Consider the following 24,855-nt stretch of genomic DNA (forward strand, 5'->3'; position numbering starts at 1 on the left):
GCGTCTGTTTGCCTGTTTCCTGAGAGCGTCGGTTGCCGGTTTCCTGCGTGCATCGGATCGCCAGTCCCCATGAGATCGTTCAGCATTGACTTTTGAGTGATATTACTTTTGTTCTTGCTGTTCGAAATAAACACCATTTTACCTGCTATTGCTTCCTGTATTCTATCATGACAGAACGGATGGACCAAGACATGGGAGCAGCAGGCGGATCTTCAGCCTCATTGGAGGAGTTTATTCGAGTATGCATCGGCCGTATGGATGCACAGGAACGCAGCCAGGGGGAGACAGGACGAGCAATTCAGGCTCTTGCCTCGCAGGTGTCCGAGCTCACCCAGCGGTTCCATCAGCTTCAACCTCCCACTGCGCCAGCACCACCAGACGCACTGGCAGTTCCCCCCACACCAGCTGTGCCTCTCTCCCAGTCGGAGCCCAGACTCCCTACTCCTGAGTCGTACTCCGGTGAGCCCAACTTCTGTCGTCCATTTCTAACACGTTGCAGCATGCATTTTGCCCTACAGCCTAAGACTTTCGAGAGAGAGGAGTCGAAAGTGGCGTTCGTATTGACGCTACTGACTGGGAGAGCGGCGCTTTGGGGAACTGCCGTGTGGGAAAACCAAGACCAGTGCTGCTCCTCGTTCCAGGCGCTCGCGACGGAAATGAGGAGGGTCTTTGATCGTGCCGTCGCGGGAAGAGAGGCTGCCAGGGTGCTGGCAGAGCTACGCCAGGGAGATCGATCCGTCTCGGACTATTCCATTGAGTTCAAGACCCTGGCAGCCGAGTGTCGCTGGAACGAGGAGGCGCAGTGGGATTTATTCCTGCATGGGCTGGCCGAACGCGTCCAAAGGGAGATCTACGCCCTGGACCTGCCCCCATCACCTAACGCGCTTATTGATCTGGCCTTGAGGGTGGACGCTCGTCTATCTCGGATCGGCCAACGACCGTCACCCACCAGAGTCCGTGGCAGCGTGGAACACCAGCGGTCCAGCGGCATGGACGCGTTCGGTCCCCACGATCCCGAGCCCATGCAGGTAGGGCGAGCTCGGCTTTCCCGGGAGGAAAGAGAAAGGCGGAGATCCCAGGGCCTTTGTCTATACTGTGGTGGCGCAGGACATTTCGCTCATTGTTGTCCAGTAAAAGGCCCAGCCCGACAGTAAGTATGAGGCTACTGTCGGGTGGGATCTCCGCAGAAAAGACCTCATCCACTTCCACCATCCTCCCGGTAAGACTGAGATGGTCAACTCACGATCACCACTGCAAGGCACTTATTGACTCGGGGGCCGAAGGTAACTTTATGGATTACAGTTTTGCTTTACAGTTTCATATTCCCCTCCGAACACTCCCTCAGACCATCACTGTAAACGCATTAAATGGACAAACACTACCAGCCATCTCTCAAGTCACTGAGAGCCTCACACTCATCACATCTGGAAATCACGCTGAGACCATTTCATTCTACATCATGGACTCCCACCTCACACCCATCGTTTTAGGACACCCCTGGTTAAGTTTGCATAACCCCCGTATTGACTGGAAACACAGGACCATATCGGCTTGGAGCACTGAGTGTCATAATTCGTGTCTAGTGTCTGCTTGTTCTGTTGTTTCTGTCCCTGTGTTGCAGGAGGAAGCAGTGGATTTGTCAAACGTGCCCGTAGAGTACCACGACCTGAGGGAAGTGTTCAGTAAGTCAAGGGCTGCTTCTCTCCCTCCGCATCGTCCCTACGACTGTGCAATAGATTTACTGCCAGGTAAGTCTCCGCCCAAGGGCAAGATTTATTCACTCTCGGTTCCGGAGAGAGAGGCTATGGAGAAATATATTTCTGATTCTCTAGCAACCGGGTTCATTCGGCCTTCCTCTTCTCCAGCGGGGGCGGGGTTCTTTTTTGTGGGGAAGAAGGACGGCTCTCTGCGACCTTGCATTGACTACCGAGGGTTGAATAACATCACGGTAAAGAACACCTATCCTTTGCCATTGATGTCTTCAGCCTTCGAGAGGTTGCAGGGAGCGTCACTCTTCACAAAATTGGACTTACGTAATGCTTATCATTTGGTCCGCATCAGGAAGGGGGATGAATGGAAGACTGCTTTTAACACCCCTAGGGGGCACTTTGAATATTTGGTTATGCCGTTTGGTTTATCCAATAGTCCCGCAGTCTTCCAGGCACTCGTCAATGATGTGTTGCGAGACATGATCGATCAATTCATATATGTTTACCTGGATGACATATTGATTTTTTCTTCGTCTCTCCAGGAACATGTGCAGCATGTTCGACGAGTGCTTCAACGATTGCTAGAGAATGGGCTTTTTGTCAAGGCGGAGAAATGCGTTTTCCATGCACAGTCGGTTCCTTTTTTGGGACACATCGTGTCGGTTGAAGGTATGCGTATGGATCCTGACAAAGTTAAGGCTGTGGTAGAGTGGCCAATCCCAGATTCCCGCAAGGCCCTGCAGCGGTTTCTGGGATTCGCCAACTTCTATCGGCGGTTTATTCGCAACTTTGGCCAACTAGCCGCACCTCTGACCGCACTGACCTCCTCCAAAACTACGTTCAGGTGGTCAGACGCAGCTGAGGCTGCGTTTGCCAAACTAAAGAGCCGCTTTGTTTCAGCTCCCATCTTGATCGCCCCTGATACATCACGTCAGTTTGTGGTGGAGGTCGATGCGTCAGAGGTGGGGGTAGGCGCAGTTATTTCCCAACGCTCTCCTTCAGACGACAAGATGCATCCTTGCGCGTTTTTGTCACATCGTTTATCTCCTGCCGAACGTAATTATGACATTGGTAACCGAGAGTTGTTGGCGGTCAAGTTAGCTTTGGAGGAATGGCGTCACTGGTTGGAGGGATCTGGGGTACCCTTTATCGTCTGGACAGACCACAAGAATCTGGAGTATATTAGAACCGCCAAAAGATTGAACTCCAGGCAGGCCCGGTGGGCACTTTTTTTCGGTCGTTTCGATTTTACTCTTTCGTATCGTCCGGGGTCCAAAAACATCAAACCCGATTCTTTGTCGCGTATTTTTGATCGTCCCGAACACGAACCTACTCCCGAGCGCATTTTTCCAGAGACCCTAATTATCTCTTCGCTCACATGGGAGGTCGAATCGAAGGTCAAGAAGGCCTTGGAAGGGGTAACGCCCCCGATCCGGTGCCCACCTAACCGCTTATTTGTGCCGGAGGGATTACGATCAGACGTTATCCAGTGGGGTCATTGCTCTAAACTAGCCTGCCATCCAGGGGTGAGTCGTACTATCTCCTTAGTTAAGCAGCGATTCTGGTGGCCACTTATGGCTCGTGATGTTCACAGTTTTGTTTTGGCTTGCTCTAGTTGTGCCATTGGTAAGTCATCCAATCGACCCCCAGATGGGTTACTTCAACCGCTGTCGGTGCCTTCGAGACCCTGGTCCCACATCGCTCTAGATTTTATAACCGCCCTCCCACCCTCCCAGGGTAACACGGTAGTTTTAACCGTGGTGGACCGGTTCTCGAAGGCGGCCCACTTTATTCCCTTGCCCAAATTGCCTTCAGCCAAGGAGACAGCGGTGGCAGTCATAGACCACGTCTTTCGGTTACATGGCCTCCCGACAGACGTGGTTTCGGACAGGGGACCCCAATTTGTGTCCAAATTCTGGCGAGAGTTTTGTAAGTTGCTGGGGGCGACGGTCAGTCTGTCCTCTGGGTTCCATCCCCAGAGCAATGGTCAAACTGAGAGAGCCAACCAGGATCTGGAAAGAACACTACGATGTTTGGTCTCCAGGAATCCTTCCTCTTGGTGTCAACAACTTTCTATGGTGGAGTACGCCCACAATACGTTGCCAGTGTCATCCACGGGCCGGTCTCCGTTTGAGTGTAGTGTAGGGTACCAACCACCTGTTTTTCCTAGTACGGAATCCGAAGTCGCGGTCTCCTCCGCCCACGCCTTCATCCAGAGGTGTCACCGTACTTGGACGAGAGCCCGGGAGACACTCCTCCAAGTGCGGGAGCGCACCAAGGCCAAGGCCGATCGCCACCGGTCAAGGCCTCCTGTATACGTCGTCGGTTCCAAAGTGTGGCTTTCTACCAAGAACATTCCTCTCCGCTCCGTTTCAAATAAATTAGCTCCCAAATTTATTGGCCCGTTTTCTGTCACCAAGATTGTTAGTCCGGTGGCAGTCCGCCTCAACCTTCCTCCGGCGTACAGGAGAATTCATCCGGTTTTCCACGTTTCAAAGATAAAGCCCGTGTTTTTTTCACGTATTAATCCGCCAGTCCCGGTTCCCCCACCGCCGCGGCTCGTAGACGGGGAACCATCCTATTCGGTCCGTCGCATCCTGGATTCTAGGCGGAGGGGACGCGGGTTCCAGTACTTGGTGGATTGGGAAGGTTACGGTCCGGAGGAGAGAAGTTGGGTTCCTGCTCGTGACATCCTGGATCACTCCCTTATCGATGATTACAATCGACAGGTAAGGGGGTCTGGGAATGCCGTGAGGCATTCCTAGGAGAGGGGGTACTGTCACGGTTGATTTATGCACTGTTTCCTCTGTGTCTCGTGTCACTGTTTGTTTACATGTCTGTGAGTGTGCACGAGTGGGCGTTGTCCCGCTCGCGTGATTGTTCAGTGCTCCAGCTGTTATCAATCACTCTCATTCCCTGTTCAGGTGCAATCCATTCCCGCTCTCCATAAATACTCATTCACCTCTCCTTTCCAGTGTCCATCCGTTGTTTGCAGTCCTGTGTGTTAGTGTTGTGCCGTCTCTTCCGGATCTGATCTTCCTGTGGATCGCGTCTTTTCTGTTTCACCGCACACGAGCACCGAGCACTGAGGATTCCACGGATTCACCGCACCCGAGCACCTCTGCACTTGACCATCAAAGTCCCTGCGAGAGTGAGCCTGATTGTCTTCCCCTGAGAGCGTCTGTTTGCCTGTTTCCTGAGAGCGTCTGTTTGCCTGTTTCCTGAGAGCGTCTGTTTGCCTGTTTCCTGAGAGCGTCGGTTGCCGGTTTCCTGCGTGCATCGGATCGCCAGTCCCCATGAGATCGTTCAGCATTGACTTTTGAGTGATATTACTTTTGTTCTTGCTGTTCGAAATAAACACCATTTTACCTGCTATTGCTTCCTGTATTCTATCATGACAGTTATTTTACAATTGATTTCTATAGTATTTCTTACCTGAATACTAGCCTACTGTTAGACCCACCAATTTGTTGTTTGCAATTTGGGTATTTGTTCTTATTTTGAATACTGATATTTTGAAGAAAAGTAGATTTTTGTTTGTATATGCTGTCAATTATAGTTCTTAGAAAGAAAATCGGAATCAGCTAAAATTGGTATTGGCAGATCACACTTGCAAAAAAATCGGAAATCCGAATTGGCCAAGAAAATTGCAATCAGTGCATCTCTACAAACAAAATTCAAATCAGTTGTCAGTCCACATGACATTCCACGCATCTCTCTTTTGTGGTGGCTGTTGTTCCCCATGTGTGTAAATCCACATATAAAGTGAATAATAAGTTCTTTCCAGAACCACACCTCTCTTTTTTCCCCATTTCATTCACATTAAGATTTCAATAAAAGCCTCACTTTGGTGTGATACCACCAATAATATAGTTTAATTACTCTTCAGGCAGTGCATATTAAAACAAACTCAAAAGAACAAATATGCAAATGTGTTAATGTGACTCACCGTCCATCCACCTCCATCTGTGCTCATATCGCAGTAGACCTGAAAGCCGGCAGGGTAATGAGTGGGAAAAACAGAGTAGATGCCATCTTCCCTCTGACCGCTAGCATATATATCACTACAGTCCCGTGGACGAGAGCCTTGAAAAAGACAGACAGACAGAGAGAGAGAGAGAGAGAGAGAGAGAGAGAGAGAGAGAGAGAGAGAGAGAGAGAGAGAGAGAGAGAGAGAGAGAGAGAGAGAGAGAGAGAGAGAGAGAGAGAGAGAGAGCATCAAACACAAAAACCACAAAGACTAGATCCCTGGATGGTTACAGGATAGCAAATAGCTGAAATAGGCCAAGACTAATTTAATGACCAAAGGAATATTACTATAGGTTAGCCAATATGATTTTGTGCCCATCTTTCCAAGGCAGCTGGTGCTTCTCAATTTACTGGTCTCTGTTCCCAAAAGAGCGATCCTTTTCCCTGATTATAGAAAACACACTCTCCTTCACTGGCACACACTTGCATTCCAGTGTCTGCTCCATACCAGGTTCATTACAAGCCACACCTGTGGCTCCAGCAGACACATCAGGACCTTAAAAGTAAAGTGGTAAAATGCTTTTAGACACATTAGGCCTCCCGAGAGCGCAATTTAAGCACAGCCACTTTCCTTCAGCTTCCAGCAACTCGTCTAATGAGAATTCAGATCAACGGGACACAAAAAGAAGACAATAGTTATGTGCGCTTTTTAAACACAGTTTTTCGTGAAATTGTCTGATGTTCTTTGGATTGAGAATCAATGAGTCAACAGTGGGAGGAGGCGCTCTGTTCGGGGACCAAAGTGCTTGTTATTCTGAGCTGGTGTAGTCAGAGTACATGATTTGAATCAAAATACTTGTTCATGGGACCACATAACTTTTAAACTCAATCTCCTGAACAAAAATGCCATGTGACAAATCACTTTGGAGCCAAAGGAAATAGTAAGAGCAGAATGATACTATGCTATTCTGGACTCTACTTATTCCCTTCACTAATTACATACTAAACTCTAAAAAGTCAATTTCATGCTTTTAAGGGCCTCCAGAAAAGAATCTGTCATTATATAATGAGGCATTAGCAATACATATGTAGCAATCAAACAAAATTATTTTTAATGGTTTTCAAAAGAGAATGATGTCAACCAGCCAAATCTCGACTCCCTGCAGGCTGAATAGAGGGATGGATGGACTCTTGGATACATATGAATGAACAATGAAACATACACTACTGTTCAAAAGTTTGGGGTCATCACATTTTTATCAAAAGTGACAGTAAAGCTAGAAATGTTTTCTTCAAATAAATGCTGTTCTTTGAACTTTCTGTTTATCAAATAACTTTAATGTATTGAACAAAATGTATAATGGTTTCCACCAAAATGTTTAGCAGCACAACTGTTTTCAACATTAATAATAATAATTATAAGGAATGTTTCTTGAGCAGCAAACGTAGGTGCAACGTTACTTACAGTCAACAGAATGTGTTAAAGGGTCCTCCAAAATAAAGTGAAACCGTATTAATATTTCACAATATTGCTGTTTTTACTGTATTTTTGATCAAATAAATGCAGCCTTGGTGTTTGGTAGTGTAAAGTGGAGCAAACAGACAATGGACACTTAGGTAAAACCCCAAACATGTTAAACAAAGAAGATGGGCAGGCAAACTAGATCCCCTACCATTAGCACAGCCTTTAAGGCGAACTCCTCTGACTGGTGCCCTCTGCAGGTCAGCCTTCACTCTGGCCTTCAGACCTCCTGTTTCCTTCTGCATGGCATTCAGAGCATCGCTCACAGAGTTGACAACCTTCACCATGTTAATCTGGCTCTCGGACAGCAGCTGCAACACAAACAAAAACTATATCACAGAAAGCATGAACTGACAAGGAAACTGTCTAAAATAAACTGCAAAGAACAGACGCGAGCAGAGAATCAGAATATTTAAAAGGAAATAAAAATCTGTCATAATTTACTCTCCCTCATGATTCAAACCTTTATGATTTTTCCTTCTGCAAAACGCAAAAGAAGACATTATGGACAAATACTTTTCACTGGACCCTACTTTTCTTCTTGTGATCCACGGAAGAAAGAAAGTCACACAGCTCTGTAATGACAGTGCTCACATCACAGCACAATTCGGACCCCATGATATTTAGTGTTTAGTATCTCAAAATAAGTTGATGTAAGATTCCATTTCCCAAAAATATATCTGTCATTGTGGATAACATGCAGTCTCTTGAGATTCATTTTGGTGCCTTGGACAGCAAAATGTTCAATTAAAGCTCTGCAGCACAACAGAAAACAATTCTTGTGCCAAGTCTAGATCTGTTTGATGGCTTTAACTTATAAGATAACACTATAGGTTTATTTTCTGGACATACAGAAAGCTTTGAACCATTGAAGCGAACAGCTTATTGTCCAGTGAAATTGAAAATCCCTTGTAGCCCGCATGAGAAGGCAAAATCTGTCTGGGAGACAGGTTCCATAAGGCCAACTGTCATTTTAGCTCAAATACTTGACATGCAATAGAGCTGTAAAGGTCTTTGTGCCAGATTTACAGTGTGATTTTCTGCTTGAGGCAGTAAGTTGAACCTTCTATATCTTGTCTACCTATAAATAAGACCATTGTGTGCCTTTTCCCCATAAACTTATGAGATCTGACCCATTTTAGATGGAAAACCCAGTGTTCCTGTGAGCATGAGTGTGTGGTTGTGTCAATGTTTGTGAGGCACATTCAACATAATAAATGAGTGTCCTGTACTTGTCTGCAGCTCAACAATGTGTCCTATACAGTGTTCTTTAAAGGCCACCTACACATTGAGCAGGACGGACACGATCTATACCTGCTATAACTGATGAGCTATGAATATAAATTAGGACTTTACTAATCTCACAAGTTTTATTCTCTCTGTACATGGATTTTAGGCAAAGTTTTGAAAGAATGAGAACAGAATAGTCAAAAGTATGGACTCAACATGGTCTTTGAATCATCAGACACATCCTATAAGGTATATGTTTAAATTATTGTGAATATATGAGAGACTTATGTGAAAAAAAATCATGTAGTAAAAACATATATATTTTCAAAACAAAATATAAAATTCACAGTCACAAACCTACATTAGTAGGTTAGTGGAGTTAGTAAACCATGGAGCATCAAGAAATTACATTTTATTATATTTATAAATTAATAATAAATACCATGGTGATTAAAAAATACGTGGAAACTATTACCAACCAATACGCTAGTATGCAAAATTTTGGTTAAGATTTTTTAATGTTTTTGAAATAAGTCTCACCAAGATAATAAATAATAAACAATGCTCACCATGCTGCATTTATTTGATCAAAAATACAGCAAAATACAGCATTTTAATATATTTTGAAATGTAATTTATACCTGTGATGACAACTGAATTTTCAACATCATTACTCCAGTCTTCAGTGTCATATGATTCTTCAGAAATCATTGCAATATGATTATTTACTGCTCAAAAAACGTCTTATTATTATCAATTATGACAACAGTTGTGCTGCTTATAGTGCTGCTATTATTTTTGTCAGGAATAAGATCAAAAGAACAGCATTTATTTGAAATACTAATCTTTTGTAACATTATAAATGTATTTGATGTCACTTTCGACCAATTTAATGCTTTCTTTCTGAACAGTAGTCATTTCTTAAAAAAAAAAGCACTGATGACAAACTTTTGAATAAATAACAATGCTGATGCTCACATGTAAGAGTTACGAGGAATACATGGAATATCAAATACTTATTTTGAATAATGATTTTACTGAAAAAATAAATTCCAAAAATCACACTCTATTAGGGTGATTTACCCCCCTTAATGAATTCAAAAGTTAACCAAACACATGCTTCCGTCTTTGTGCCTTTTGAATTCAATGAGTCCAATTCCTCTTATGGGAGAGGGAAATGGACAGGAACATTACTAACACACTGTACCAAACCAAATGATGTTCTCTGGGACCCTTGACTATTTGCGCACTGAACCCTACAGATCATGGTTGGTTTGACACCTAAAACACTTACACATGACGCAAACACACACATGCTAGCGCACTGACAGTGTAATGCCCATAGGAAGTAACCTTTAGCTTCAGGGCTTTTCCGTGGTTATATCAGCAAGTTGTAATACTGAGATGATTGACAGTGCAGAATTACTTCCTTTAATTTCAGGCTGTAAACGGAATAGTCGCTGAAGCTAAAATGCCACTAGAGCTGAAACAACTTCACACAGAGCTCAACGCTTTCATTCCTCACAAGCATTTCTTACTTTTATAGGTGATGCTATTTCCTCTCGGAGGTGTGAGGGGGGAGGGGAAGGCCTATACTGTTCGTGTGCGTATATCCTGCTGCTTTATGGAGCATAAGTGCTAAAATGCTATCATGTGTAACCTAAAATCCTACCTCAGTGCACTATCAGAGCTGGTTTTACCACAAATTAACAATTAAACTGGCATTACAATTTAATACAGAACTGGGTTAAATCTGTGACAAGGGAACTGTCTGTGCTTCATTTTTCATGTGAAGGGAGATAATTACAGGTATAAGTGCCCTTAATTAATAAGGTTTGGTAATTTGGAGATGACACATTTTTACACTGTTTCTAAGGTAACCGCAAACCCACCCCTGCCTCTTTTTCATCACTCTTCAGTTGCACTCAGTCTGTGCTGAGTGTAGCTTTCTGTGCTCCTTTCCAGATTCCACAAATCCAACAATTCATTCAAACTGTATCAAAGCTCAACCAAAAAAGTATGAGTATAAAAACAGAAAGACCCCTCACATTCACAAAACACACACACACACACACACACACACACACACACACACACACACACACACACACACACACACACACACACACATACACACACACACACACACACACACACACACACACACACACACACACACACACACACACACACACACACTCATTTACACACAAACACAGGTCACCATTGCTGTCTAAAAGTCATCAGAAAACGGAGGATTATTTTCTATTCAGGGGGATTTTGCTAACGCTTTTCTCTGTCGCACAGGTGTTTGGTAGTGATAAACAACTCTCTTTCACTCCTGCCCGCCGTGTTTGAGTGTGTGCTTGTGTGTGTTTGACAGATTTGGTGTGTAGGAGCTTGTCAGTAACTCGTGGTTAGAGAGAGATGGTGTTAATCCTAAACCTTAAGTCTTCGTAATTCAGATAAAAGTCAGGCTTTAACTCTGTGGTAATTCACTTAACACAGGAAAACAGGCAGCATCTGCTGTTCCCCAGTCCTGAAACTGAAGTCTATAGAATTCAGCAGTTGCCATCTAGTATCAATGTCCTCATATCAGCTTTCTCTGTCCTCAGCTGGCAATAACACAGTGTATGTGACTATAACACTAGCATAATGCATCCAGAGTACAATATCTTACAGGATGCCATAGTGAAAGTCAACACACTTATAAAATGCCCTGGTGCAGCAAAAAATCTTACCTAAAAAGAACCCTGCAGGACAAGGAAATTACAATATATTGAAAATAAAATCAGTGGCATTCTGACATGGTGGACCTTGAAACCATATAAAGGTGTCTTACACAGCTGAGCAAATACTGCTTTAAATTCTGTTTGAAGACACAATGCCGCATTATAACCTAAAATACAATATGTGACTCAGCCACTATTAAATGTTGCTTTGCCTCTGTGTAAATGAAATGCAGCATTAGAGCAGCCTTAAACTTCAAATAAAAATCATAATGGAGTATATATTTAATCATTTCATATTTTTATGTAAATAATTGTAAAGCATTAGACTGCTAATATAAATTAAATATTCATCATAAATCCTGTATGTGAAACTTAGCAATTCAAAAGTTTAGGGTCAGCAAGATTTTTTTTAATGAAATGAATATGCCGTTATGTTAATGCTAAGGGCCCTATTATACACCCGGCACAATGCAGTGCCAGGCGCGACGCAAGTGTTTTTTGCTAGTTTCAGCCTGACGCAGTTATCTTTTTTATGTCCTGTGCCACGTCGTTTAAATAGCAAATGTATTTGCACCTATTTGTGCGCCCATGGTCTGAAAACGAGGTGTGTTGAGACAACTGAAATTGCAGTATTTTTTTTTGTTATTTAAAGGGTGCATTAGTAATGTGTGCCAATAGGTGGGTCCACAATGCGCTTACATTCTGCTTATTATACAGGGACGCGCAGCAGCACACAAACAATATATTAAAAATATAAAAAAATGATTACAATGTAAAAGATTCATATTGTGTACGTAAAGATATGGTGGAAACATTTGTACAAAATACACAATGTAAACAAGCCGGATTATAGCAACATTGCTAATTTACGTCCACAGTCCCTAGACAGGTACACACAAGAACAAATACTCAGCTATACACACAAAACAACACTACAAAAAAAAAAAAAAAAATCCCAAAACACATTTAAATTACTAAGAAAAATGTTTACACACCTGATTCGTCATAAGCCACTTCTTTAGATGATCTTTAAAGGTGTGATAAGTAGAACAAAACAAAAGATGTTCGCCTATATGGCACTTCACAATCCCCTCTAATGACAGACCTGGTACCAATACCACAATCTGTCCTCTGTTTTATAAACTAATTTACCGGAGGTGGGACAAGTCCAGAGCTTATAAAAACAGGCATAATTGAATTGTTTTTAACTTTTCAAAACTCAATATAGGCTATTGTGTTTCTTTTAGAATTTTACAGTAATGAAATGAGAGTTTTTTTTTTTTTTTGCCTTCTTAAACAGTGTTTCTGTTAACTTTAGAATTGTGTCACCTGTGAATGAACAACTATTGAAACAATACCGGATATGTGAAAAAATCATTGAATGTAAATACAACCTTGCAGCACTGACTGTCAAGAATGGCCTAATGTATTTAAAATTCTTTCAATTAAATTTTACAATATTAGACAACTTTTTTACGTGACTTTTAAAAGTGAGAGTCGAATCCAAAGTAACCCCAAGATAAGTAAACTCTTTAACAACTTCAAGCTTCTCCCCTCTCAGGAATAGATTTGAATGTGTCATCTCTACTAACTGTTTTGAAAATCCGTTGTTAAAAGCAAAAGTGGATTTGACACGCCCTAAGTGTTGCGCCGCCACCGTGCACTTTAGACCATGCGCTTAGATCATTGAAATAGGGCCCCAAATGTAGAGGCCGCATTATTGTAACGCGAGAGCACTTCTATAATAGAATCTCTCTGCTCGCACGCGGATTTCCTTTGCTCTCGCACAAAACTGGACGTGCGCTCTCCAATATACAGTGCTCTCTCGGCATCTCCTCTCTCTCTGTGTTCTTGCACTTGAAATGAATTCTCCTCACTTCTGGGTTAAACTCAAAAGTTACCAACCAATAAGAATAGACTTCCATGACTGAACTATGAAAATGGCACATGGAATCTTATTGGCTGAGAGTAAACTGCACCCAGAATTCTTTCGACAATCATAACGGATCTTTAATTTCTTTACAATTTAATAATGTTTAATCATATTAATCAAATGTATCTTAGAAATGACTCGGAATGGGGCACTTGGATGATTTGTACATATAAATAAATAACCTAGTCTAACTGCATCACATTACAGGTCAAACCCCTAAAATAATGCCATAATATGGATACTTTAAATTCAATTCAATTAAATTTAAGTGTATACAATTAATTTAAGACAATTAAATAGTAAACAATGAAATAAAACTCAAGATAAATACAAATATGAAATTTTAAAATAGTTTCCTCTGCGTGGTGGCCTATATCTCACACTTTGATGTTTGTCAGAATTCTGTGGTACTGATAGTTATTTTCTATTTCTTAATAAAATTGTTCCAAATAGAACAAATGCTATAAAGAAATTATGAATTATTACACCGAGTAACTTAGATCACAGCAGGATTAAAAGAGGTCAAAATATTTTTTTTTCAAAGAGCCAGAAAGCATGAACAATTATGCTAGTGTTAGTATTTCAGGCAGGACAGCAGATGTCACCGTTGTGTGTGGGTGAAATATCGTCCTCAAGGAGATGATTTTGGAAATATAATATATCAATGCACAAATCACAGTGACGCCAAATAAGCATTTACCGTATCTGAGAGAAATGTAGCAGCGCATTGATCTGCCAGTCTCTTCAAAGGAAGATTACAAACGAAAGCCATTGATCACACACGTCGATGACTTCACGATGTGAGTACATAACTCTTTTACTTCATTGTCCCTTGTAGGCTGATTTTTTATTTTTTTTGGCTAAAACAATATTATTTTTTTATTATTATTTTTATTTGCTTTGTTTACATATTTTATATTACATATAAAAAACTGGGTTATCCATCTCCACAGATCGTCTGAAAACACGAAATCTCCCCTCGGCCCACCGTCTATATTGAGCTAGGCCTATATGTTTTGCGCCATTTGAGCGGACAGGCGTGCTTTAGGTTGTCATGACAATGACAGTTTAGGGCGGCACAAGATCGCGTTCATTTACACTGAACCGAAACAGTATCAGAGTTGCCTTTGATAGGCCTTCTAGGGGCTGAGGAGGGTCAGACCCGGCATATTTTAAGTCTGCTTTTATGCGCCATTGTGTCTTTACACAGAATTTTAAGCCGACACGGAGTCGCTTTAGATCAGCCTTAACTCGGCTGTGTAAAGATGCCTTAGATCATTAAAGTAGGCTATTTTTTTTTTTCTGAAAAATTTCATATTTTTTTATGCAAGCAAACTGTAAATATGAACACAAAGTACTACATATCCCCCAAAACAGACCATAAATGTATATTTGAGAAGTTAAAAATATATATTTATACAATTGCTCTTTAAATGTTTTGGGTCCGAACTTTCACCAAATAGCCTACCATGGGGGTAAAAAGGGGAAATGAGGAGAATATGAGGGTTAAAACAATCTTACAGACCCCATCAATTTGAACTGTAGTGTACAGTTAAAAAAAAATGCTACATAAAGCTACATAAATTAAAATCACTAATGATAACCCCCCAACCAAACAAATAATCTTCATACAGACCATTTCAAATATCTCTCTAATGGCTCAATATTCATAATTTCATATTTAAAATACTAATGTCAAAACATTATTTCTGTTGTACATGTCACTGCTGTACAGCATTAAATGTAAATGCACTGTTCAATCATACATGACTCTTCATATGCAGCTTATGTACTGTAAAGATGACATACATCAGATGATAAACTGATGGATGGGTAGACTTAAAGAGCAACTTGCAGGTAAAAAAAAAAATCTAAATGAATATATAACCGTGTATGAAAATACCATATGAAAAGATAATGCAGGATTTAAAATGTTTTAAAACGACATAATGACACCAATTTAGTAGATAAAGTGAGCGTTTCTTTGACTGCTCGTACAAAAAGCTTTTTTTTCAACATCGCGTCATTTTACGTCACACGAGGGAGACGTGTGCTGTGTATGGAACGCCGTTGGGGACAATACCTATTATATGCAACGCGTGAAATTTGGACGCATTAACACGCAGAGTTTGTACGCGTCTTTTTGGTCCGTGTAAACGCGAACGTTTTGTACGTCTAAACGCGAAGTTTTTTGTCATGTTATTTAAAGACACGATCGTTTGTATCGCCTTAACGCAACATTTATGGCCGTGTATTTTTTGTTACGTGTTTCTAGACGAACGTTTTCGTCGTGTAAACATGACATTTTTGAACGTGTAATATTTCTGAGTCTTATTTGATGTGCGACATGGGTGGGAGACGCCTGAAAAAAGTTTTTATTTTTTACTTCAAATATTAGGCATAAAAAATATTGAGTTGTGTTGTACTGACTCTTGCATTTCCCACAATATATGTGGTCTTTTAGATTTTGTATTTGAAATTGGATTTATTCACCAATTTGTTGCATTCGTGCCTAAAATTGTCATATGGTGTGACATAAACGTTATTCTATATAAAATGAAAATGGGATATACTCTCCCTAAGTAACTAACTTCAACATACATTTTTTTCATTACTACCTCAGCCTTTCCAGATATTTTAGATTAATTATGTTAAACCCGGTTATAAATCTATGAAAATGATTGTGACTCTTGCTGATACTATTTCTCTTGTGTTCCGTTGACTTTTTTATGATTTATGATTAAGAAAGTATTTTTACTGGCACAATTCTGAATGTCACACCAAATTATATAGTGTCACGCTATATGATGAACTGCAACACTCCACGATTTGTCAATGTAAAAAACCTGTTTTTTATTTGCATTCATCATTCAATTAATTCAATTCAGTTAACATTAATCAAAAAAACATACTAACATTGTTTTAAAACTTTTAAAATTATAATAAACTCATAAAAATGAGTAAATCAAACACCATCTCACTTCAAAAACATTAAATTAAGTATAAAATTGAAAAGAAATACATTAATTGTATAGGTAATTTAATGTTCACTATTAAACATTCACTATTATTATTGAATATGTTTTGAATAGTTATTTATTTATCATTAAAAAAGGTGTATTGTGTGACAAATATATCATATGGTGTGACTTAAAAAAACACTCACACCGTATGATACAGTGTCACACCATCTGATGTTTTGTTCAGTTAAGCTAATCTCTTGGTTAACTAAAAACAGCTAGCTTATACTTAGCATGTAATTTGCCACATGGCAGGAATGATTTTTAAGAATTAATAAGTTAAATTTGTATAAAAGTGTTTAATTTTTATGTAAATAATGTCACACCATAAGACACAAAACATTGACCACTTGTGAGCATATCAGATACAGAGCTTTTTAATTAAAAATGAAAATGCCAGAACTCAACTCTTGACTTTGCAAACCACTCCAGAGATGGCACTGCAACTTCCTGGTTGAGTGTGGACCTCTTCATCATAATGATGTCCAAATTATTGCCCGTTAAAAATATAGATTGCAGTGTCACACCATTTGACGCCTATTTTACGGACAAAATGTATTTGTCCAGAACTTGCTTTAAAATCATACACAGACATCAACACTTTCTGTGTCTGTTGAAATGGCCTAATGGGCTTTATGCACAGCTGCACTACTTCCTGAACTTCAGGCAGGTCCTCTGTTTCCTGTCTGACATTATTGGACAAACTGATTAATCCAGGTGGTCAGGCACACTAATCATTTTGTCCAGTAATGTCAGACAGGAAACAAAGGACCTGCCTGAAGTTCAGGAAGTAGTGTAGCTGTGCATAAAGCCCATTCTGTTACTTAAACTGTAAATCTATCAATTATTTATACTTTGCTGGTATATATTGTCATATTAGTAAGGTCACACATATCTCGGACAGTCACACCACATGACAAGTTTGATGTTTAGATAAAAATTTGAAGTAGAGGTCTTTATACACCTACTACAGCTATGGTATGCTGTAATAATATCTTGTCAGAGGAACAACATGAAGATATATATTTTTAACAAATACCCATTTTTAATAGGTTATGACAATTGCATGTCATGTCTCCCACCCACATACAATTTTTTCTGTTTTAGTTAAACTGCAGATAATTTAGAGTCAATGATTAAATACATTCAATGACTGCATGAATTAACATTATATTCTTTTGTAACGTTAAAGGAATTTGTCCTGTGGGGTAAACGACCATATTTCCCTTCTGGTTAATACATTCGAGGTGTCTATTTGGACCACTGCAAATAGCCTACTTGTTGGCAGAACTAATTACACTAGGCCAGTCTACCCTATATGTGGAAAAAGTCACCTCTTTAGTCAGTGGTTGTGGCGTAACGTGTAAAGGGAGACCGGGGTTCTATTCCCACTGACAGCGCTTTTTTTATATAACTTTAGAGTTATTAAACGCATTTGTTTTCAATAAAAATGATTTAAATTAAAATTCATTTTAATTCATAAAAGTTACATTTAGGGTAAGGTTCGGGGTAGCTTTAGGCCTTTAATATCTCAATAAGTTGCCATGATTTTAATATTGTTTTATAAATCTAATGATCTACTGTCAGTTATATTGCAGGATGTTTAATGCACAACAATACTGATGAGCAAATAGTAACGTTATCTGTCACTATTTATAAGTAAATAGCATCTAAATGTCTACTGAATAACTGTTGCTATTTACACTTGGACTTGGACTGGCTGCCCCACAGTTTACGTGGTCCGCCTGCTGTAGTGATTCTGTAATGTTTATGTGTCGTATGATTGTGTCTGTGTTTAAATGTTGAATAAAGATTTGTAAATTGTCATAGGCTACTGGTGCTTTGTTTTCTGCTTTTGTATTTGCCTTTTTGTTATAATATAATTGTTAAATTTGTGATTGTTACAATATATTGTTGTTATTAGATTTTTTATCTGACATATACAGTATACATACAGTATATGTGTATTAATTATTTCCAGTCAAACTGACATCCCGACTTCAAGGAGCATTCCAGAGTCTCTCATACCAGATTGATGCTGGCCCACTTGGAGATTACTCCAGTCATTTTGAAAAAACAATAGCCACAGTATTTAGTATTTAGCCTTTGCTAACTTTATTATTCATTGTATTTATTAAAGTTGAATGATTTATGGCATTTATTGGCACTATTATGTATAATTATTGACACCCCACCGTGGACCTCACTAATTATTAAACCCTGGCTATGGCGTATCCAGTGTTGTATATGTTAACATATGTTATACATATAGCCTGTTATAAGAGGATGCCAACTGAACGCAGTCTGTAATAGTTCTTTGACAGTTTAATAAAAAAATTCTAAGAGCCATCAAGTCAAGTCAAGTATTTTTATATAGCGCTTTTCACAATACAGATTGCATCAAAGCAGCTTCACAGCATAAACCAAAATAACACAACAAGGTTTGTTTCTAGTGTAAATTTATTGATTGATAAAATTAAATTAAATATTCCCAAAATATCCCCAACTGAGCAAGCCAAAGGCAACAGTGGCAAGGAACCGAAAACTCCATCAGCAATCCACTTTTCCACGTTACCGGAGACAAAAAAACTGCATGAGTACAAACGGGATGAGATGACACAGCACTGACATCACAACCAACGTATAAATGCATCATTGACTCTAAAGTTTTACGCTTGCCTATGTACATGCCAACGTAAAATTACGATCTCATTCACGAACAAATGTTACGTGTGACGTTTGCATAGGTATTTGCTTACCTAACAGCACATCATCCCTCACGGAAAGAAATGTCGTCTGATGTTTATATATGTATACAACAACGTGCCATCGCATCACAAATGCAAATGAAATCCTAAATAGAGCAACGCTATTGGCTGTTGTGCGGTCACCCGAACATATACTTCGTATTTACGCGTACAAACTGTGCGTGTTAATGCGTCCAAATTTCACGCGTTGCATATAATAAGTATTGTCCCCAACGGCGTTCCATAGCTGTGCTCTGCCGCAGCTCAGTGCAGAGTGGGTTGGTATTCAGTAAGAGCGGTCGTGAGACAGTGTGTTTTCAGTAGTTTTTATATTTCAATTTATCATCGTCATGGTAAATTTATGTGTTTGTGGAGCTTGCAAAAACTCCAGCCTGTCAGGACATCGAGTCCACCGGTTTCCTAACAGGAAAAAGGACGGTGCTATCTTTCGTGCGAGACGGGATTTCTCTTCCGCGTCGGCTTCGGAAAACGCGGTCGTGTGTAGCGTTCACTTCAGATCGGAGGATTATCGTCCCGGCGATATGAAGGAGTTCAACATGGGATACCGAAGTAAGAACCGGGTGAGACTCAGAGCTAGTGCGGTTCCTTCAGTGCACGCATCTTCGGGTTCTCCCGCTGGATGTAGGCGCGAGCACAACATCAACTGGCAAACGCAATGTAAGCGGAACGAAACTGAGCTAACAGTTACTCGTTATTGTGTTTGTGTGTGGACCGTTTATCAGTTTGGACCAGTGCAGCGCGAGCCTGATCAAGCAACACTGTAGCCTAACTGCGAGATCCAGTAAATAAAGAATTCGCCACTGAAGTAATAACATCGCTGCGAGATCTAGTGAGAAATATTCACATTTCTCCGTTATTAACGGATCAAACAGCGCTGACGTGAAAACCAGGAATAAACATTGTGCAATGAATGAACGAACTATCCAGTGTCCACAGATCAGCAACATTCACCATGGCTTTACTGTAGTAACATTAACTGCAACCATGGAAGTTTGGCATTTTCCACTAAGGCCCAGTATGCATCCACCTCCCTGCAACACTGACTTTCCTCAGCTGTAAACATTGCCTCGCATTTCCCACACAAGCACCTATGGAACAAAATATGTATCAGGAATAAATATCTCTCTGTCTCTCCATGAGAAACTGCTAAGTTATATCACGTAACGTTAGTCTGGGCGGATATTAATGAGCATGACAAACGCCTGATCAAAGCTTAGTTTCTGTTATTGTAAGTTCCAATATGTTCTGTCTAACATTAATCCTGGCCTGTCCTGGCTCTCTTGGCAGCCTAGCAGGCTCATAATTGTATGGCTGTGGTCCGTAAACAATTTCCTCAGCGTCAGAAATGTCATTGCAATCCATATTTCCCTGTTGTTTGAATCGACCGCTCTCCCTCGTGCTACGTCACGACTCTCGCCCGTCACGCCCATTTTCAGATGCGGAAGTAAAATTTTCTCACAAAAACGACTCCAGAAGCCACTGTAGCATATTTATAATTTTTTTTTAAAGAAAATCTAGTTCCTACATTATTTTTCTATACATTGACTTGTTGGGTCTTCTAACCTGCAAGTTGCTCTTTAATGTTCACTTTCTGATACTCAAGGACAATTCCAGTGAACATTTATCTCCATTACAAACTTTCAGAGTTCAAACTGGCTGGCGATGGTGATAAACAGCTTCCAATGGGTCTCACATTGATGAGAAAAGCATTTTGCAAATGAGCCACGGTTTGAAACAGCATAAAGTGTGAGAACAAACCAGCGGGGTGGCAATTGAACGGAGGTTTAGACTCCGGGAAACATACCAAGTGTTAACGCAGCATTATTCTCCCTGAAATGTCATTTATTATGGATCCTGTCCATTTCCCAGAAGTTCAATGCTTTGACAAAATCTACTGCTGAGCTGAAGGCACACCTGCTTCTCAGTTCTGCTCATGTGGAGACTGTATTGTAACCGTGATTTCAGTAATTTCATAAATTCAATGGGTAAATGGGTAGTCACATTTGTAAAGAGCTATGCTATATCTAAAACTACTTTTCACATATTTATTGATTTGTTGACCTAATTACATTTTCACACTGAAGGAACATTTTAAATAAACCAGTGAAGACAAAAAAGTGATTAAAATGGTGAAAAACAAAGATATACAATCAGGACGTGCTCCATGGACACACTGGGCCTTATCATACACCCGGTGCAATGCAGCGCCAGGCACGCGCTGTTTTTTTTTTTTTTTTGCTAGTTTCAGCCCGATGTTTTAGATATCATTTTCACATCCTGCGCCACGTTGTTTATTAAATAGCATATGCATTTGCGCCCATTTGTGCGGCCATGGTTGTGCTGGTCTGAAAACGAGGTGTGTTCAGATGCATTGTTGACACGTTGCTATTTCGAGGCAAATGAAATAGACTGCGACGATATAATATATTCAATGGCGCAATATTCTTTTTTTTTTAAAGGACACGTTAGTAATGTGCGCCTATAGGCGGGTCCACAACGTGCATACACTTTGTCCCGTAGATGGTCTGCTTGCAGGCTTTAACCTCGCCCACGAGCAGATCCGTTTCCTCGCTAGAGAAGCGTTCAGTTTTTCTGCTTGCAAATTCCGTCATGTAAATAGCGAATCCGCCACTGCACGAGCGCAAATAGAGCTTGAGTGATCGAATGGAATTCAAGCGTAGTTTAGGCAGACTACTGATCGCTAAAAAATATCAGCTGACGCTCAGCTGATTTGTTACTCCACCTACTCTAATCAACTATAGTATTTAAGCTCATTCAACGAATGCTCCGCAGTCCGCTGTCGCACAGACATTTACACCCACCTCCACCCCTTCACCTCCTAGCATCTTCATAATAGAGCAGTGGATTCTGTATAGAAACTATATGTACGCAATCATTGTATGTCCTTATGTAAACATATGCTAAGAAACATTTGGTTTTTAAAAGGCTTGGGGGATTTGTGTCTCAAGGATGTATCTCAAGCTGTCTAGTATGGCAGCTCAAGCACCTTAGAGCCTAAGCCTCTCGCCACATCCAAATATTGTCAATAAATTTAATTCTCAAAGTGGTCCTGACTGAACTGGCTTTTACAGGGAATGGGAGATGAGATTCGGATTGGTTTATTGCACGTTACGCCCAAAACACACCCTTTACTCATTAAGAGAACTGGGACAACCCTTTTAAACCATGCGCCTGGTGTGTCAACCATTTTTTACGTCGTTAAACTAACAAAAGTGGATTCGGACACGACCTAAGTGCACTTGTGTTGTGCGCTTTAGACCATGCACTTAGATCGTTAAAATAGGGCCCACTATGTCAACTACCCACATGCATGTAACTTTCTGTTATATTTGCATATGTGTGTATCAGCACGCCATTACCTGTATAAGTCTGCTCTGTTCAGTTTGCAGTGTGTTCAGGTCCTGTCCCAGATTGCCTTGTCCTCGTCTAAGAGACTCATAGTCCATCTTCAGCTGGCCCGCATGGGCTGACAGCTTAGCAACTTCCTCTGCCAAGTTGACCAATAACGCTCGATCCTGACCTTTGACGGACTTAAGATCCGTATCATGGTCGGTGAGCGAGTGCAGCAAAGATGTCTGCACGCCTTCCAGCCGCAAGAAGTTACTGTTATAATCAGGGCAGTTGGGGTCGATGAAGATGTTAATGCGTGATCCATCACCTCTCTCGACTGTCACCAACGCATTGGCTTCGTCCTGATTGGTGCTAATATGGGGCGGACCATCCGACATGGGGGGAGCCTGGTAGTGGTTCATAAGAAGAATGGTTCCAGTCACTGTAACTGCGAGCAGAACGGCCACGAAGAGCAGGATGGTGCATAGCAGATAGCTACAACTCATCCTCTGCAGACAGACAAAGACAGAAAAAAAGACAGAGAGACAAAGAGTTAAAGCGTAATAACATTATAATCATCATTATCATTTTGGCAGAACAGAAAGTGCTTTTTAAAGCCTGTAGGGGATAATACTGCAGTGTGACACAACTGCAGGAAAGACAAAGGAGAGATGAAGGTGTTCCCCTCCCTCCCCACCCTGAGAATCATCTGTTTACTCTAATAATACTTGTTTCTTAGTGATATAGTTCCTCTTTTCTTGCAAACAAACAAACAACCCTCTCTTCCCTTTTCAGCTATTCATAGGAATCATATTATATAGTGAACAATTTTTGTAAAGTGCTGAGAAAAGGGCTTGTAGTATACATGTAAGGATGTATTATTATTTGAATGAATAACAATCATAAATAAGCATAAGAATGAGCTTTATATGGTAAGCATGTGTTCTTCATCTGAGAAATGCATTTTACAAATCAGAATCTTAAAACCACAAAGATGTAGACACAATGTTGTCACGTGATGTCATTGTGAATTATCTATTCACTCCACAGTGCTCCCGTAATAGGAAAAAATTAAACCACTTTGATTTTACCATCCAAACAAATGTGTGTATGTGTAGTCTGGACATGTGTGTGCAATGATGCACTGGCAGTGTTGGTGTGTTCTCTGTGTAAAATATGTTATTCCCTGAAAAAGGTGCGTACATATGTTCTGATAAAATATGCAAAACAGCCATGCTGGCATTGGCCCATGCTGATGGGTGGTTAATGGCTTGCTTTACAAGTTGGCTTTTACGATCAACTCTGGGAATATAAAAAAGATTTCGGGGAAGCACTTCAGTGAACAGTTTACTCAGAGACCAGAGATCCTCTCTCCTCCATTTTCTGAAGGCTAGTGGAACATGTTGAGGCACTAGATGTGATAAGCTCTTGGTATAAATTAAATAGGATCAAACCACACTGTACTTGTTGAATACATTTTGTTATACCTTGGCTTATCCTTCAAAGAATTACTTCTGAGTCTGGTTTATGGTTTTGGTATTCTGTCACACACACACGCACGCAAGCACGCAAGCACGCACGCACGCACACACACACACACACACACACACACACACACACACACACACACACACACACACACACACACACACACACACACACACACACACACACACGTTTGCTTCACTATATGAGTGAGGACATAGCATAATATTTCAGGTTAATTATTTATATCAGGTTAGAATTTTTTCTATGGCCATGGCCTTACCCTACCCCTACCCCTAAACCCACCCATTACAGAAACATGCACAAAAAAGTAAACTTAAATAAAAACATGTTTTGACTGATTTATACACCTTTTTACCTAGTGAGGTAAAGTAAAATGCCTTAACTAGTCGGTTGTCCTAATATTTCACTATACAAGTGAGAACATTTATCCCACACAAGTATAGCCAAACCTGGACACACACACACACACACACACGCACGCACGCGCACGCACGCACGCACACACACACACACACACACACACACACACACACACACACACACACACACACACACACACACACACACACACACACATATATTTACATGCATTGAAAATATATATTTTAAATTATTTAATCAAAACATTTTTTTTACATTATTTAAATTATGATTTAAACATATTTAAATTTACTTTCCAGCTAATTAAAATATCAGCATGAATGACAAGACAACATAACACATTGGGCATTATTTAATGTAGTTTTCCAGGTCCAGCATTATTCATTGATGTCTAATGTTTCATATTTATTCAAGCCAACTGTTCATACTAAAGGACAAACGTTATTTTATTTAACAGGTATGACTGATGCGCTTAAATTCTACATGTAATCCAATTGAACTCAATCCAGTGCCCCCTGGACACTTTCCTTTTGAACAGCTGTTTCATCTAGATGAAAAACTGCTAAAAACAGATTTATACTGCAAACTCTCAAAAGATTGAAAGCAGTATTGATGGTTGGACTATACAGTATGAGCCATTTTCCCTGCAGATCAACCATCATTGTGACTGTTTTCTTTTCCATGTTCTATTCCTGATTCTTTCCAGCTGAGCCTCAGTAGATTGATAGCTA

At 40.5% G+C, this 24,855-nt stretch overlaps 1 protein-coding gene across 1 annotated transcript in view; it reads right to left on the reverse strand.

The window, feature by feature from the left end:
- The window catches only part of fibcd1b (fibrinogen C domain containing 1b), a 127,130-nt gene that overhangs the window by 63,881 nt on the left and 38,394 nt on the right, over positions 1 to 24,855 (reverse strand). Inside the window, exons 2-4 of the mRNA XM_081367326.1 lie at positions 22,264 to 22,743; positions 7,352 to 7,511; positions 5,659 to 5,795 (exon numbers count right to left, since the gene is read on the reverse strand). Coding sequence (XP_081223452.1) covers positions 5,659 to 5,795; positions 7,352 to 7,511; positions 22,264 to 22,743 — 777 coding nt within the window. The remainder of the gene's footprint in view (positions 1 to 5,658; positions 5,796 to 7,351; positions 7,512 to 22,263; positions 22,744 to 24,855) is intronic.

The sequence above is a fragment of the Scardinius erythrophthalmus genome, assembly GCF_964197995.2.
Source record: "Scardinius erythrophthalmus genome assembly, chromosome: 5".
In the NCBI taxonomy this organism is placed as follows: Eukaryota; Metazoa; Chordata; class Actinopteri; order Cypriniformes; family Leuciscidae; genus Scardinius; species Scardinius erythrophthalmus.